This window comes from Phasianus colchicus, chromosome 5 (genome assembly GCF_987193195.1).
Source record: "Phasianus colchicus chromosome 5, bPhaCol1.hap1.1, whole genome shotgun sequence".
NCBI lineage: Eukaryota > Metazoa > Chordata > Aves > Galliformes > Phasianidae > Phasianus > Phasianus colchicus.
In genome coordinates, this window is record NC_143440.1 from 15,438,737 (window position 1) to 15,453,940 (window position 15,204).

A 15,204-nucleotide genomic window follows, 5' to 3' on the forward strand; every position below is an offset into this window, starting at 1 on the left:
CTCTTCTGCATATATGTATATATGCAGGATTTGTGCTATACAGACTTTCAGTAATGGGGATTAATTACAACCAAGGCCTAAATGCAGTCTGGCAGTGACAAATGATGTCAAAGAAACAGCCAGCTCATCCTTACCTCCCTCCCCTACACAAACACGACTGGGCTGAACTTTTTATCATTTCCTCCAGGTAGCCATCAGCACTACAGAAAATCATGCTGATCTAAGGAGTAGCTCCCATCAGACACTGACTCTGAGGCATGCAACAAAACACAAGAACAGCTTTGTGAGGCCAGTCAAAGCTCTCTGGTCAAATTTTGGACTATACTTAGCAGTTCACTTGTGACAACAGAGGCTGCACTCTAACAGCTCTGCTGTACTGATAAAGTTTGTTGTATCATGCTGCTAAACTCCATCTCATCCTCCCACTCTGACTGACAGAAATACCTGGAGACTCCTTGTGTGGCTGTCAATGGAAATGTTACAGTTTCATCTCATTATCAACGTTCACAGCACAGAGAAAGCCATTCTGAAAATTAACTTCTGGGTGCATGGAAGAACATCTCATTAAAGTTTCATATCTCAGCCATGACTCGGTCTGTTTTGTTTTTTTTCATGCTGGCTGAAAGTACCAATTACAAGGGGGAGGTAAAATTGTTGCCTTGAAGAGCTCTGAGGTTGGTTAGTGTGTGCTCCTAGGGATGGAGAGTCACAACCAGATTGCCTTTCTTTGTGAACTTTGTGGCACACTGTTATATATTTCTTCCTTCTTTCCTTTCTCTTTTTACCACCCAAACCAGATAGATCACAAGACACCAGTACCAGCCATGCTGGGCTCCATGCCAGGAGAATTAATGAAGTGGTGTAATAGCTCACATGGAGGCCTAGTGATTGGCACCATACTTAAAATACATCTGCAAGGCAGGAGATCATAGCATTGCTGCTGTGTTCTGTTTATTACAGGCATGTCTCTTCCATTCCATTGATTTCTTTATTAGCACATTTTAAGGCTGCAATAGCAGGGCTGGCTCTGCTTAAAACATGGAGGCTTGAATTCCAGCACTACTTACAGACAGGAAATCTCCCTTTGAGACTCTAGACCTGGATGACACAGACTGCTTCTAACATGAACAGGGAGCCTACCAAGAGGCTCCCAAGGAGTTCGAAAAATCCTTCAGGGTGATGTGAGATTGAGTCAGTTTTTACACTTTCTGTTGTTCTGTTTTACACAGAATAGAGGGAGAAAATTTTCTTTAAAGAGCAGAGATTGTTTGTGATAACTGCAGTGAAGACTTTGTTTCTTAGTCTAGAGGGGAGGTTTGAAGGCAGCTGCAAGCAGCAGATGTGCAGACTCACAGCTCCTTGTTTCTCATTTGTGCTGGTAAGAGGTCAAATCTTGACACAGACAAGGAAGGAATGCGTGCATCTCAGTATAGTCATCAACCACCATTCAATCACATCATCAGCTTCAAACAATTTTGCAATTTATTATTCAAAACTTGGAATGCAGAGCTGTGCAGCTCAGGACTCAGAGGCAGTAGACGGAGTATAAAGGGAGCTGATATGGCTCTGTGTCCACTTTTGCCTCAGGGTACAGAATGAAAAAACATGGACTGTAGCAGCCTGAGGATTGAGATGAGCTGCAGTCATAAGATTTACAATGCCAAAGGTCAGGAAGAGTAGGTGTGTATGGGAGGAGACACAGAACTGCTGGTACTTTCTGCAACTCCAGCTGCTGAGCTTGCTGTTGTAACAAATTGATACACAGCTAAAAGCCAGCATAGTGGTGCCAGGCTACAGCAACTTGATGCAGCTGCTACCCTTGCCACAGCTCACTGCAGCAGCACACTGCAGTCAACACAGCACAGTGTCATGGCTTTGGGGGACCATGGTGCCTGTGGTATCCCTAGAGATGATAATGATCAGAGGGTATTGCTCCTGAAATGCTCATCTGTCCTCAGCCAGGCACCAGATCTTCACTCAGCTGTTGGGCTTATTGCTGACTCCCTTGGAAATTCCTAGAAAGCTCCTGCTGGCAACTGAATTAACATGGAAATGTTTTTATTGTCCCTGTGATATTCCTCCAAGCAGTCTCTTTTGTATCTGTGCTCATGCCCTCCCTGTAATTGCAAAGGACCCTCTGCTGCCTCCCTGTCAATCCCGGATGTGAGCCAAAATGAATCAGAGTGGAGTATAAACAGAAAGAGCTGCAAGCAGGCAGCTTGAACAAAACACACAAATTCCATTTGAGATGCCATAGATTCTCTTGTTTTCTCACCTCCTAATATTTTAAAGCCTATTCTTAAAACAGGTTTCACCACTGCTTTCATTTTCCAAATATCATACATCCAGTGAAAGTAAACACAAGCCAGCCTAGGCAGATGAGTCCAAACCTGAAAGCCTTGATATTTATATCCATATGTGACATCTACAAAGGCCTGCTCTTCACTGCAAAGCAGTTTAATAAACCCTTCTTTTAGCTATTTTATGCACTGTATAAATTTTTAAAATTTACTAACTTGCTAGGAAATAATGATGCACAGTGTAAGCCTGCAGATCTTCCTGAAACCCCAAACTACTGGCATTTTTTATGTCTGGAATCCGTCATTGACTATTTGCAATATGCTCTGAGACACTCACCCACAACTGGTTTCTAACAAGCTGTCCCCAACCTGCAGCGATGCCATCCCAAAGTCTGCTATCCGGATATTGTTCTTTTCATCCAGCAGTAGGTTTTCTGGTTTTAAGTCCCTGTGGCTGTAAAGAAAAGATCAAAATGCAAGTTAAATTATCCACAACAGCTTTCCCATTCCAAGGCCTGTATTTTTTTTTAGTTAATAGCATCAGACCTATTACATTTTAATTGATGTCATTCTTTCTCTCTTCCAGATTAGGAGAACGCACACACCTAAAATCTGGCCTTTGCAGCACTCTAGACCACCCCAAATGATGGGGTGCCCACTCCTGATGAATGCAAAGTTTGAGCCTTGTCCTTATAGAAAATGAACAATATCAACACAATCTGACAGGGAGACTGAGGGAAATTGGTAGGAGGAAATTTTCAGTTTAGATTTAGGGCTGACATACTCCATCAAATGCCAGCTTCTTAAAGTAAGAGTGAATGCCATCAGTATACTCCTTTGACAGTAAATAGTATTAGTGAAGTTTTGGGGGAAAAAAAAAGAAAACAACAAACAAATGTATTTGGTGTAAACACTACAGCAAAAAGCTCCTATTAGGGGTCATTTACGTAGGCATATGGCTTTGAAAACATTTTGGGCAGCTAGCTCCAATGGCTCTAACTCCTTGAACCCAGCACCGCTTTTAACTGAGAGTATTAGCAACAGGAAAGAAGAGAGAGGATTCCATTTCCTTCCTTCTAGCAAAGCTCAATTCTTTTATTACTTGGCAACGTGGGAACGAGCAGGCAGTCATGACCTTCAGGACAGTAACTCCTGTTTTAAATCAAAGAAAATGTATACTGACTAATTTACTCATTTTCATTATCCACAGACAACACCACTTTGCACATCCGTTTCTTACTATTCAAGTACTTCTGTACAACTGTTACATCTACTTGATTTTATACTCCAAACCAAAAAGCCTGTACTAAAGTTGAGATGACTTTTTTGCCTTTTTATTCGCAGCCCTTGAAGAGCCACAGAGATGAGAGAAGGATTTTACACAGGCTGAAAAAGCTCTCTTCACTTGTCTTTACTTATAAGAAAGCAAAATGTGTATCTTTGATGTCCTGCTGATAAAAGCTGCAACCCTGAGAAAAAATCTTCAAGGCAGAACAGTCAGTTCAGGTGCCCTGTTAGAATACAAACCTGTTGGAAATGGCCAATTGACAACATGCATGAATGTCAGGCAAACAACAGCCATTTGCTACAGTGGTTCAAGAAAAAGTTACCTGCCCAAAAATTGAAGACCCAGTATTAGCATAATCTAATCCAGCAACACCCATAACAGAGCTCAGCCTTAGCTTTACACCATCTTCATTCTTACAACGCTCCTCTAGCACTGCTCATGGATGCAAGTGTAATTATACCCCTATCCACCTGTAAAGGAGGTCAGTCTCTGCCCCCTTAGAGAAATATATGGAGCATGACAATGTCTTGGAAATGATCTCTGATCTTTACAGAAGTCTGGAATGATCAATTAGACACAACTTGTAAATAATGCAGGCTAACTCAATACATAACCAGAATATGCTGTAATAGGATACTTGGGGAGTGTAATAGATATTTCTAAAGGAAACTTCCAGCAAAACAGCACACATTCAAAACAGGTACTGGCCATTTACCTTATCACTGAGCCTTATGATTCTCATTAAGGACATTTAAAATGGCCACTAAGGATCCTGCTTTTGACACGAGCTAGGAAATCCAACAATTAAGGTAAAACATGACCTGAACACAGCATTTCTCCAAACTGGATGTATGTTCATTACAAAACATCTCACATTCATTCAGGAGAACAGCTCAGCAAAAGGAAATGTACAAACATTACCCTTCTATGCCTCAGAGCCAGCAGTCTCAGCAGACTTGCCTCAAGCTCTGGCCGGAGCATAAAGTATGTGAGTTCTGAGCCAGCCTCACTCCCAGATTACTCAGAGGCAGTGAAAGCAAAGGGATGACACCTTTGATAAAGAATATATTATTCACCAGGGGAAACAAGTCTCTTCACCATTTCATCCTGTCTTCTCATCAGCTGGTATCCACAACACAGGCACTTTCAGACTTGAGTTTAAGAGAGAACCAACTAGAAAAATAAAGTTCCTGTAAAGTGGCAAAAATAAAACTCTTTTTTTTTTTTTTTTTTTGGGGGGGGGGGGGGGGCACAGTAAGACAGGGGATAGAGGGTGCCATCATCCACATGTCAGATGTTGAGTGAGCTTCACTTTGTGCTGTACAGTGCTTTTACCTGAATGATCAACCAACCTGAGCTGATGGTAGTCTTTCGGTAGAGGTCCTGACTCACTCACAGAGAGCATTTTGAAAGCCTTGCACTGCCCTCCTTCAGTATATGTGGGACTAAGGATAGTGGGGTAGTACACATGAAATTTGAAGTGGCAGTAGACCTTTACGTTTTTTTGTAGTTTTTTTTTCTCTAAACACCAAAATAAAAGCAAGAATAATTTCGTTCTCTTCACTGCAGCCCAATCAGCAGAGAAGAATATGGACTCTGTCAAGAATTGATACATTTATTGTTGACTGGGCCCCAAACAACAAGAATGCCACTGCGCGGTTATGTTGCTCCCTGACCCTTCCCATATATCTTTTAACACAGACTCTAGTGCCAGGTATGGATGGTGAGCTCAGGAACACCATGGCAGCCACAAATATATATATTTTTTAAGCACTGCAGCAGCACTCCTCTCAGTAATCAGTGTGCCAATGGGATCAGGCAATGCTTGCAAGCTCAACCACAAGAGAATTTTATGCCCCAGCTTCTAGCTGGAACATATCCCTGCTCTCTGTGGAGCACTATGGAGCACTTTGAATCTGGGGACCATCTTGGGGATATCAGTGAGGCCAAGAGTCTACACCAGAGCGGCAGAAGCAGCATCACTGCCACTGGGAACAAACTTTCCTCCCTGCATTTGTATTTCCCATCTTTATACTGCCAGTTTCCAAATGCCAGAAGGAAGGGAGAACATATGGGAATAGGGAAGGTTTGTTATAATCTACCTAGGAGCCTATCTGCCTGGATGGCCTTATGCATTCATATTTGGAAAGAATTCTCTTGTGCCAAAATGAAACAAAACAAAACAAAAATCCCACTGTATCTGGTAATTAGTTGGCATTAATGGAACACTGCAGAGTAAATGCATTTTAACTTGGTCCCTCTCCAGCTGATCTCTCTGATTCTCTGTTTTATGTGACCACATCATCTCCTCTCTCTGCAGGTGGAACAGAGGACTTGTTATCTTTTGGTTGTTCTAAAGACTCTAAAGCTGTAGGGGCTTAGCACATGGCTGGTAAATCAGAATAGAGAAAGCAACTTATTTTGTGACAAACATGGCCAGCATTCCTCTTGAGCCCTTCATATGCTGAAAAAGAATCTGAAAGGGAAAAGCAGCCCTGCAGAAGTCGCTGAAATCCTGAGCCAGGGTGGTCACAGACTGCCCAGAGCTCCTCACCTCAGACACCGGAGTAAGAAGTCAGCTCCATGAGCTTGCATGCATGCAGCAGGCTTTTGAAGGGAGACTGTGGGATTGAAAGGGAGCCATTAAATAAGCTATGACACCATCAGGCTCTCTGCAACATCCCTCTTTTACGGACTACAACAAAGGCTTTACAATTCCACTGCAGCACAAGATGAGGATACCGAGAGAGAAAGAGATAGAGGTCTGAAAAAAGGGTTCCACGGAAATGGGCACAATCCTCAGAGGTGGTTCAGAGCAAATGAAAGTCCTGCACATTCATTAATGTGTCCAGCTTCACACACACACAGACTGGCCAAGTTTACTATCTGGTCACTCCCAGTGATGCTATCCAGCAAGCTCCTCCAGCTCCCTCCATTGCCTCTCTTAGCCTGTTCTAGAGAGTTGTACTGCAGACAATTGCAGCACAGTTAAAAATGGAAGTAAAACAGCCACCCTCTCCCTCTCACCCAGGGTTGGCAGAAGATTTTGGTTGTAGAGACAGATTCAAGATCTTGGATTCAAGGAAACTATGTCATTTGGCACAAGATGATGAACCAACCCATTATTTTAAAGTGATTTTTGTGCTGAAACATTCCTATCAGTTTCTATGACAACTCATTGTAGGTCATAGATTTCTAATCCAAGAAACCTCCTAATTGGTGTAGTTGCAGGTCATTTGTACTAATCAAATTGTTGGCTACTTTGCAAATGCTTTTCTTACTGACCCCAAAATCCCAGAAGGGCCCAACCACAGAATAATTGTTCTGCAGTATGCCTCTTAAAAGTGCTTAGCAGAAGCCTGATGTGATGCAAATAATTTATCAGTGTTACTAGTATGAGAAGCAAGACTTTTAATTTTCATAAGCAGAAAAAGCCCTTTGTCTTATTTTCTCTTGCTTCTGCAAATAAGATCCAAATGTAACTGGCATCTACCTACAGAGGAATCTTTCTTTAAGAGTCATGGTTGCTACGCTCAAATTTAGTAATATTTCACAGAATCCCGCAGAACAAGCAAATACAGCTAAGGAAAAGGACATGATCTCTAAACATATCAGAAATCCTGAAGAAGTGCTTGAATGCCTGAAACCTTGTCTGTTTTTAATATAATTATTTCTAGTGATGCATTAATATATACTGCCCCTCCTTAAAAACCTTGCCTCAAAACATATGTTCCTGTATTCCAGAGACAGAACAGACTGTCAAGTCACCATGAATACATTGCCAAAGAATGCTACCTGGTTATGCTTTCACTAAGACTATGCCATTTTTGAGTTTCCAGTGGCTTACCTAAAGAAATAAACTTAGGAAAATACATATCCTCTGACTTCAGCTGAGCTGGTAACTTTGTTTTTGACATTGCAGCTGCTGTACTTAATGTTATTTCTCCAGTTTTTTGTACAAAGGAAATGTTTAAATTCCTCACTGTTTAGAGTGAGTCTCAGTCCTAGATATGCAGCTCCTGGATTCAGGCAAAGATTGGCAAATCTCAGCTCTCATCAAGGGAAGAAGGTACATTTCTAATTTGATGGTCTAAAAGAAAACTTCAAAATCTAAAGACTCAAAGACTCCCAGAAGAAATACCAGAAATCAACATTATTAAATTCCACAGTTTCAGCCCTACTTTCACATTTGGAGGCTTTGGGTCATAATTTCAAAGTGTCCAGCTGTGGACACACATCTCTGCATCCTCCATATGAAAGAAGCAAAGCAAAGCAGGAGGCACTAGGAAGGTGGTACTACCTAACAGGACAGGTTACTCGTGGCACCTGGCATTCTTTGGCTTTCTCTGCTTCTTGAAGGCATTCCAGATTTCTTCATAAAGGCATGTTTCCTCTACTGACAGTGCTCTGCAGCTCCTGCCTGCAGTAATATATAAGAGATTTTAGCATCACTGCTGTGAAATCTGAAAGCTCTGTTTTATAAGGAGCCATTTCCCCCCCTGCACCGATGGCAAGAACACAAGGCAAAGCCAAACAAAGCTCTTATTCGTTGCTTTAGCTCTCTAAGTCACACACCCCCATGCCTATGCACACACACACAGACACACTTCAGCAAGATCCTTGTGAGTACTCAAGCAGGCACAGCCCCAGGCAATAAAAGGAGAAAGGGACCTCATAATTGTCATTTATCAATATTCATAAAGAAACTGCCTTAACCCCTCCTGTGCATGCTATGAAAAAAAAAAAAAACACAACAAAACATAACACAAAATGAAACCCAACCAAAATAAAAATAAAATGAAATAATAATCTTGCTGCTCATTACCGCAGGGAATTTCCTCTCAATGTCACCACTGCCCTGTGCAGTAATTGGCATTATCTGTTATCTCTGAAGCCGTAATAAGGTTTGCCACGGGGCATTTTCTGTAATCATATTTTTATTTGTCAGCTTGTGAGATACAGACACCAAATATGAGCTTGACCAAAGCACAAACCCAACACACAAAATAAGGACGCGGCCAATCCCAGCTTTTGGTGGTGATGTCACCCCCAGCCAATGCGGCACCCGCCAGCTCGCTCTGCCCGGCTCCCACCTCCTCCCGTGCTGCAGCATTCCCTTGCTGCAAATAGGAGCCTCTTCCTGAGGAAAGCAAGGATTTGCAACCTACCCCAGTATTTGCTCCCACATTGTTTTAAAGTAATTATAGGTGATGCTGAATTAGCTGAGAGCTCTCCCATACTATGGATGCAAGATATGCAAAAGGATTATTGATTCGCAGCATTCAGCTCAGACATCTTGAAGGCACTGATGTAAGAGAGAAGACACCCGTTCTTTGGTAGCTTAGGAAAAAATCGTTAGTTACATCCAAAACCTCTGTCCTAGCTAGCAAGGTGTTATGTCCAAGGGATTCCAGGTTATTCTGCCATTTCTTGCATCACTTCTGAGCACATCTGTGTGCTGCAGCACAGCACAGAGCCCTCAGAGCTAGCACAGAGCTGGAAGCAGGAGCAGTGCTGCTGCATCACTGAGCTCACCATTCTGCTTGCTAGCTCAGGCAAAGCACCAGGGTAACACAGATACGCTGTTCACAGGATCACATATAATAGCTCTGCACAGCACTGCTTTTCAAAAAAGGGTCCCTAGCACAGCATGGGAAGCCCTTACTGAGAAGTAGGTTATCTGAGAGCTTTTTCCCCACAGGTAAGCACACCACCAAACTGTGACTGCACCTCAGGGTGAGGTACCTCAAATATCTGCTCCTAGTTTCCACTAAATAAAATACTAGGACTGCTCTGAAAGCAATGCCTCTATTTTATTATGTTGGCCCACGACATCAAGGGTGGATGTTGGTGGTATGGCAATAGAGGTTGAACCTTCCCACCAAAATTTCATTACATGTTGTTGCTGTGCAACAGATGACAGCAGAGGGGCCGTGTGACAGAATGGCATCTGATGTGGAAGTGCAGATGAGGCAAAGATGAATCACTGCATTCCACTATGCAGAAAAAAATGGCAGTCAGTGACGTTCATTGACACTTGCTAAATGTTTATGGAGACCAACCAGTGGATGTGAGCATCTTTGTGAGTCCAACAAAACTCGGAAAGTGAAAGTCGGACTGCATGGGCAACATTTTCCTAGCAATGGTGCCATAATAGCAGCTGTGAAACAGTGGGTCACTTCTGCTGGTGCAGATTTTTATAAGCGTAGCATCTGGCTCTTGTTTATTACCAACAAAAATACATAGCTAATGATGGTGACTCTGGTGAAAAATAGCATTTTGTAGCTGAGAGTCTGCTCTATCAAATCGTGTTATTGTGTTATTTGTAACTGTTGTAGTTTCCATGGAAATAAATAAGAGGCATTACTTTCAGAGCAACCTATGTAATAATGGAAAGCTCCTACTTTTTTAAAAACAACATGAAAGCACGTTCAAGCTTCCTTGTCTGAGCTGCTTGTTCGAAGTCCTTCTCAGACACAGGTGATCTCTCTATACAGTAGCAGCAGAAGCCTTTTATTGATGGCAGCACTGGGGAATCCTTTCTGATTTTTTGATCCATGAATCCCAATGCATCAACACATTTTGAACAGTGAAAGCTGAACGTGGCTACATACTGCTGTAAAAGCAAGCCACAGATGCTTCTCTGTGTTTTGGGAGGTATTGGAAGAAGATCGGACGATGATATGGGTCTAGGGACACCAGGCTATCAATCCACTCTGCCAGTGAGTTAGAGGCACACACGTTTAGTCATTAACCAAAGCAGAAGCCTTCATTTTTCAACGTGGTCATAACTGGATAACCTGGCTGATGAGATGATTTGTCATTTCAGTGCCCCACGACAGGACAAGGTCAGGCTTCATTGCTTAGGAAAGCACATTAACTTTTATATTCACACAGATGCACACAAATGTATTTATGCATGCTCTGATTCTCAAAAAGGGTTTATGATAACTGTTCAGAATATCACACAGAGTCTAGTATAACACCAACCACACAATTCTCAGAGTGACCGGGAGGGAAGGAGAGCTTATGATTTACTGCTAGCTTATTCAGCACTAGATGTTAGTAGAGTGGGAGTTGGCAAGGAGACAGGGGATTTACTTCTAAACAAGAACTACTGCCTACAATCCAATATGTTTAACAGAGGAAAATGGATTCCTCAAGAGAGACGTGCACTCTGCCTTGGAAATTCCACATATCCTTAAACCTGCAGAAATGCTTGTCTGTCATGTTGACAGCCTCACCACGAGCCTCGCTGAGTTTATTATTCAGACATGTCACGAGGCATCCAACAAAAGCCCAAAGGACTGATGTGCATGTTTTCATAGAAACTTCTGTCCCAATTGTGAATCATATTTCTTTGGAATATTCATTTGAAAGAATACATAATTTCTTTTCAGTTGTACTTAAACATTATTTGAGGCTTCTTGGATCAGATTTCTAAGCATGAAGCCACGCAGTGAACAGAGCCATCTATGTATGCAATCCACCAGTGTTTACACTGCCCAGCACACATAAATGCCATTTGTGCTGCAGATACCTGGTACGTGAGTTCTCAGCACAAAACTGGGGGTTACAGAAATCACTGTATTGTTACTGAGAAGTATCCACAGGGTGATTATGCAAACCCAGCTACTGCAGTATCTAACAGCAGCCCGCAGCCTCCTGCAGAGGGGAGATCTGTGGCTGTCTGTGGCTACGAAGAACCACACAGACATAATGTAAATGGTCTTCCCCAGCCAATCTTACTGCAAGGGGCTGCATTTCTGAGAAATAAGCAGGCCAGCAGCTGTACAGAAACCGCATGCTCAGACTCATCATAACAACAGCTTTCAGTAAAATTTAAATTAGCTAAACTTGCTGAAGATTAAGTAGGAACTGGTCCAATTTAAAACATCACCCAAATGAGCAGGTTAAACCATACTTCATGGTAAAATCATCTGATGGAGTTTGTAAATATCAACTCCAGACACATCAAGCAAATTCTTCCCTACTGGATAGGAAATTAAAGGCAACAATGACTCAAATGCCCAGAAGGGACTTGGGCAAAGTTGCCAAAAGCCAGCAGGTTTCCAGAAACTGAAGGAAGCCATAAAATAACTTGGCTGCATTGGTATCTGTCCCAAGTTTCTTTAGGGACTCATTTTGAAATAGTGTTTGTAATTCTCAGTTATTAGTAAGTGCCCCAAAGAATGATGGAAATTAAAAAGCTTTTCCATGGTGGTTTTGGTTTTCTTGATTAAACCATTCCCTATGAATGAATTCTCTTCCAAAGATAACGTTCTCCATGAAAAGTCTGTTTCTGACTGGTACATATTCTCACAGACAGCCAAGAATTTAAAAACATGCCAGCACTTCACACAATGCCTTTACAGCTTTACAACATTGGTTATTTAAAAGTAAGTGTCAGGAACAGGATGCTTTTAGTATGTGCTTTTATGTAACAGGTAATTCCTGTTGGAAATGACTGTACTCACCATATTGAATGACTATGGCAGAAGTCTAAAGCAGAGATGATTTGTCGGAAGAACTTCCTGGCTTCTTTTGGTGTCAATCTTCCCTTTTTTACAAGATAGTCGAAGAGCTCCCCACCTGACACGTGTTCTAGCACCAAGTACCTAGGAAAAAAAAAAACAACGAAGTCAGGATTTGTAAGTACACTATCATACCAGCCTCTCACACACAGCTACATTCAAACATTTTTACATTTGGTCAAGGAGAACACTTCTGGAAACAAATGAAGAGAATCAGAATTTTAAAAGAAAAAATTAATATTTTTAAACAGCGTTCTTCTGCAAATTTCACATAAGCCAATGACTTGAAACAAGTCAGTATTTCACTGAGGCCAAAAATGCCTCCAAAGGACAAGAAGGGGAAGAAGAGAAGAATCAAGTATAAGCTTTCATGGCAGCTCTTAAAGCTGCTGTGGAAGGCTCATGTCTTTTAACCAAGCTGACAGTTCCTTTATAAAATAGCTTTGGCAAAACTGTCCTCTGCCTTAGACAGTCAGGACCCAGACAGATGTCAACAAACTAGAGGGAGTTCAGAAAAAGGTGAATAGTTTAAATTATGAGAAAAGATCAAAGGAATTACATGTGTGCAGCCTAAACAAAGGGCTTCAGCTCTTGCTGCTCAACAGCAGTGATTTGCTGGAGCAGCTGTTCCCCCAACTCACATGTGAAGAATGTGACACTGAGCGAATAAATGCGGCACAGTGGGAACCTAGGAGTGAGAGAGGAGAGCCCAGTCCTCATACAGCACTCCTGACAATCAAAGAGAGAAAAGAGAAATCTTCTGGAAGAAAAGAACCTGCCATGGATGGACCATCTTGTTGCTGTAAGTGGATGTAATGAAAGACAGCAAAATAGAAGAAAACTAAGCATAAATCTCTGTAAATGCTGCATAACAGAGCCTAATAGTTTCCTTAAGGAAGTAGCACAACACCATCAACTGAACCTTCACTTTACAACCAGCCAGCTTTACTACTAGTATTAATCCAACTTTTCAAATTTGAGAGGACAGTGAAAAACATGAATCCCGGATATTTCCTTTTCTGTACCTCGAGCAATGTAATCTCAGGGAAAATCTCTGAAACAGAAGGAGGAGAAAAGTTTTATAAAATTGGGAGCTTAATAATTCCTGTTTTCAAAGTTTACCAAAGGATGGAATAGTTGATGGAGTCTATGGAAAGTAAAGTAGTAAAAATAGTAAAATGGTTTAATAATAACAGCATTAGCCTTCAAGTTGCAGAAGTGGGACCTGAGCTCCTGTTTCATCTGCAGCTACTGTGCATCAGCCACATGTTGTACCCTAGCCAGCAAAAACAGAAAGTGCTTCCCTTCCAGAAGTGCAGCACAGAATGCAGCAAGGGACGGACATTAACACTGTCTTGATAGCTAGCTAAGTAAGATGAGAGCATAAAAAGGCAGACAGCAAGATGAATTTCTAAACTTTAGGGAATTGTATCTATAGTTTCTGCATTTTTTAACAAAATAAAAAACAAGTTATGAAAATATGGCAATATTGACAATTTTTCACTTAAGTGAGCAACAAGAAAAATCTTGACTCAAAAATCACATTTGAAACAGCTAGGTTACCTTCACTCCTGGAAGAGATGGGTACTCACCAGACTGATAACAAGGAGATAACCATTTACCTGCCTTGCCCTTTTCCAGCAAGACACTGAAACAGTCAGAAGAAAGCTGATGTGCAGCAGCCACGGGCACTGCAGCATTCACCTTTTCAAGTTCCAGCCCTGACTTCCCAAATTCTGGCTAACAGACACTCCAATAAGGTTTGCTATATAACTCATTCTCCTTCTCACACTAGAGACAGACTTGACTAAATATCTCATGCGGCACACCCAAATGTGGCAGGGAATCCTAAAATTCTCTTTCACAGCTCCTTCTCTAACTGTGCCCAGCAGAAGCTGGATACAGCAGTGCATCTTGCCCCCAAAATTCAAACTGATAGCTTTTTTTTTCCCTGCAAGGAATTTCATGAAGATGGTTGCGGTTACAGGCATACAGAAAAGCCTCTACACTTGTTTCAAATGCACAGTTTTGGAAAATTACAGACCCAGCATTTCTGTCACCCACAGCAGGAACTGCAAAGCAATTTATTTTCATCAGCATCATCTTATTAAAAACACTCAACAAAAATGCACTGACATGTTGTACGGAAAATAAAACAAATTGAAAGACAGGGAGCATTTACAAGGTTATTCATTTATGCTTGCCACCCAGAAGCAGCAGATATAATAATGGAAGTGAACAGGGGAGAGCATCTGAAAAAGATTTGTGCCTCTGACAAGTCAAGGGACATAGAGAAGCACAGCAACGATGTATTCTGATTTGACAAAGCCCTAACGTGACAGGAGTGAGAAGGACGACAAACACATTCCCCAGTGGTCAAGTGCAAGAAATAAATGCTGCAGGGATGGTTCCACAAGCACGATATGGTTGTGTTGCATCTAGCATTTCTGAGCTCAAATTTGCAGCTGGTCACCCGCCAACCCTATTCCCTACAGTATGATGGCTTTTTTTTTAGGATAGCCCCTAACTAGGAGATTTTCGATTAAACAAGGGCATCATTCTGCACCTGCCTCCATCTCTGTGCAAGCCAATGTGGCACTGGCACATTACATGGCACAGGAGCAGTACACGTGATTTCTAAATAGGCCAAAGAAAGGGGTTTAAGCACTTCCAAGTGTTGTGCCAGTTCTACCACCGTACAGCTACCCAATCCCCACTAAATGCTATGTATATAGATCTGTATCTGTATCTATATGTGTGTGAGTAACTCCATAAAAGATCATACACATTCTGAAAGGCTTTCAAGAAGTGTTTTTCAAACAGAAAAACCTAATGAAAGAAAGAACATCATGCCTATGTAAGACTGATGGCACTGGTCATCCTACTGTAAAAATGTAAAAAAAACCCTGCTCTGTGATAGCCATTGCAAAGAAGGCTCAAGGAAAGTTAAGGCTGGTGGCACACACCCCTCCTGCTGGATAATACTGAGAGGGGTATAGCAGGACAAAAGACACAACGTAAGATCACATAGCTCTCACCTCTTAGATGCTCTGGCCACACATCAGCTTTGCTAATCCTTGCA

General features: G+C 41.8%; 1 protein-coding gene across 21 annotated transcripts in view; it reads right to left on the minus strand.

Moving 5' to 3' along the window:
* Window positions 1–15,204, minus strand: part of BRSK2 (BR serine/threonine kinase 2) — a 299,114-nt gene that overhangs the window by 76,929 nt on the left and 206,981 nt on the right. For all 21 annotated transcript variants that reach the window (XM_090140616.1, XM_090140602.1, XM_090140613.1 and 18 more), the window contains 2 exons: window positions 12,066–12,206; window positions 2,638–2,754 (listed from right to left, as the gene is read on the minus strand). In XM_090140616.1, coding sequence (XP_089996742.1) covers window positions 2,638–2,754; window positions 12,066–12,206 — 258 coding nt within the window. The remainder of the gene's footprint in view (window positions 1–2,637; window positions 2,755–12,065; window positions 12,207–15,204) is intronic.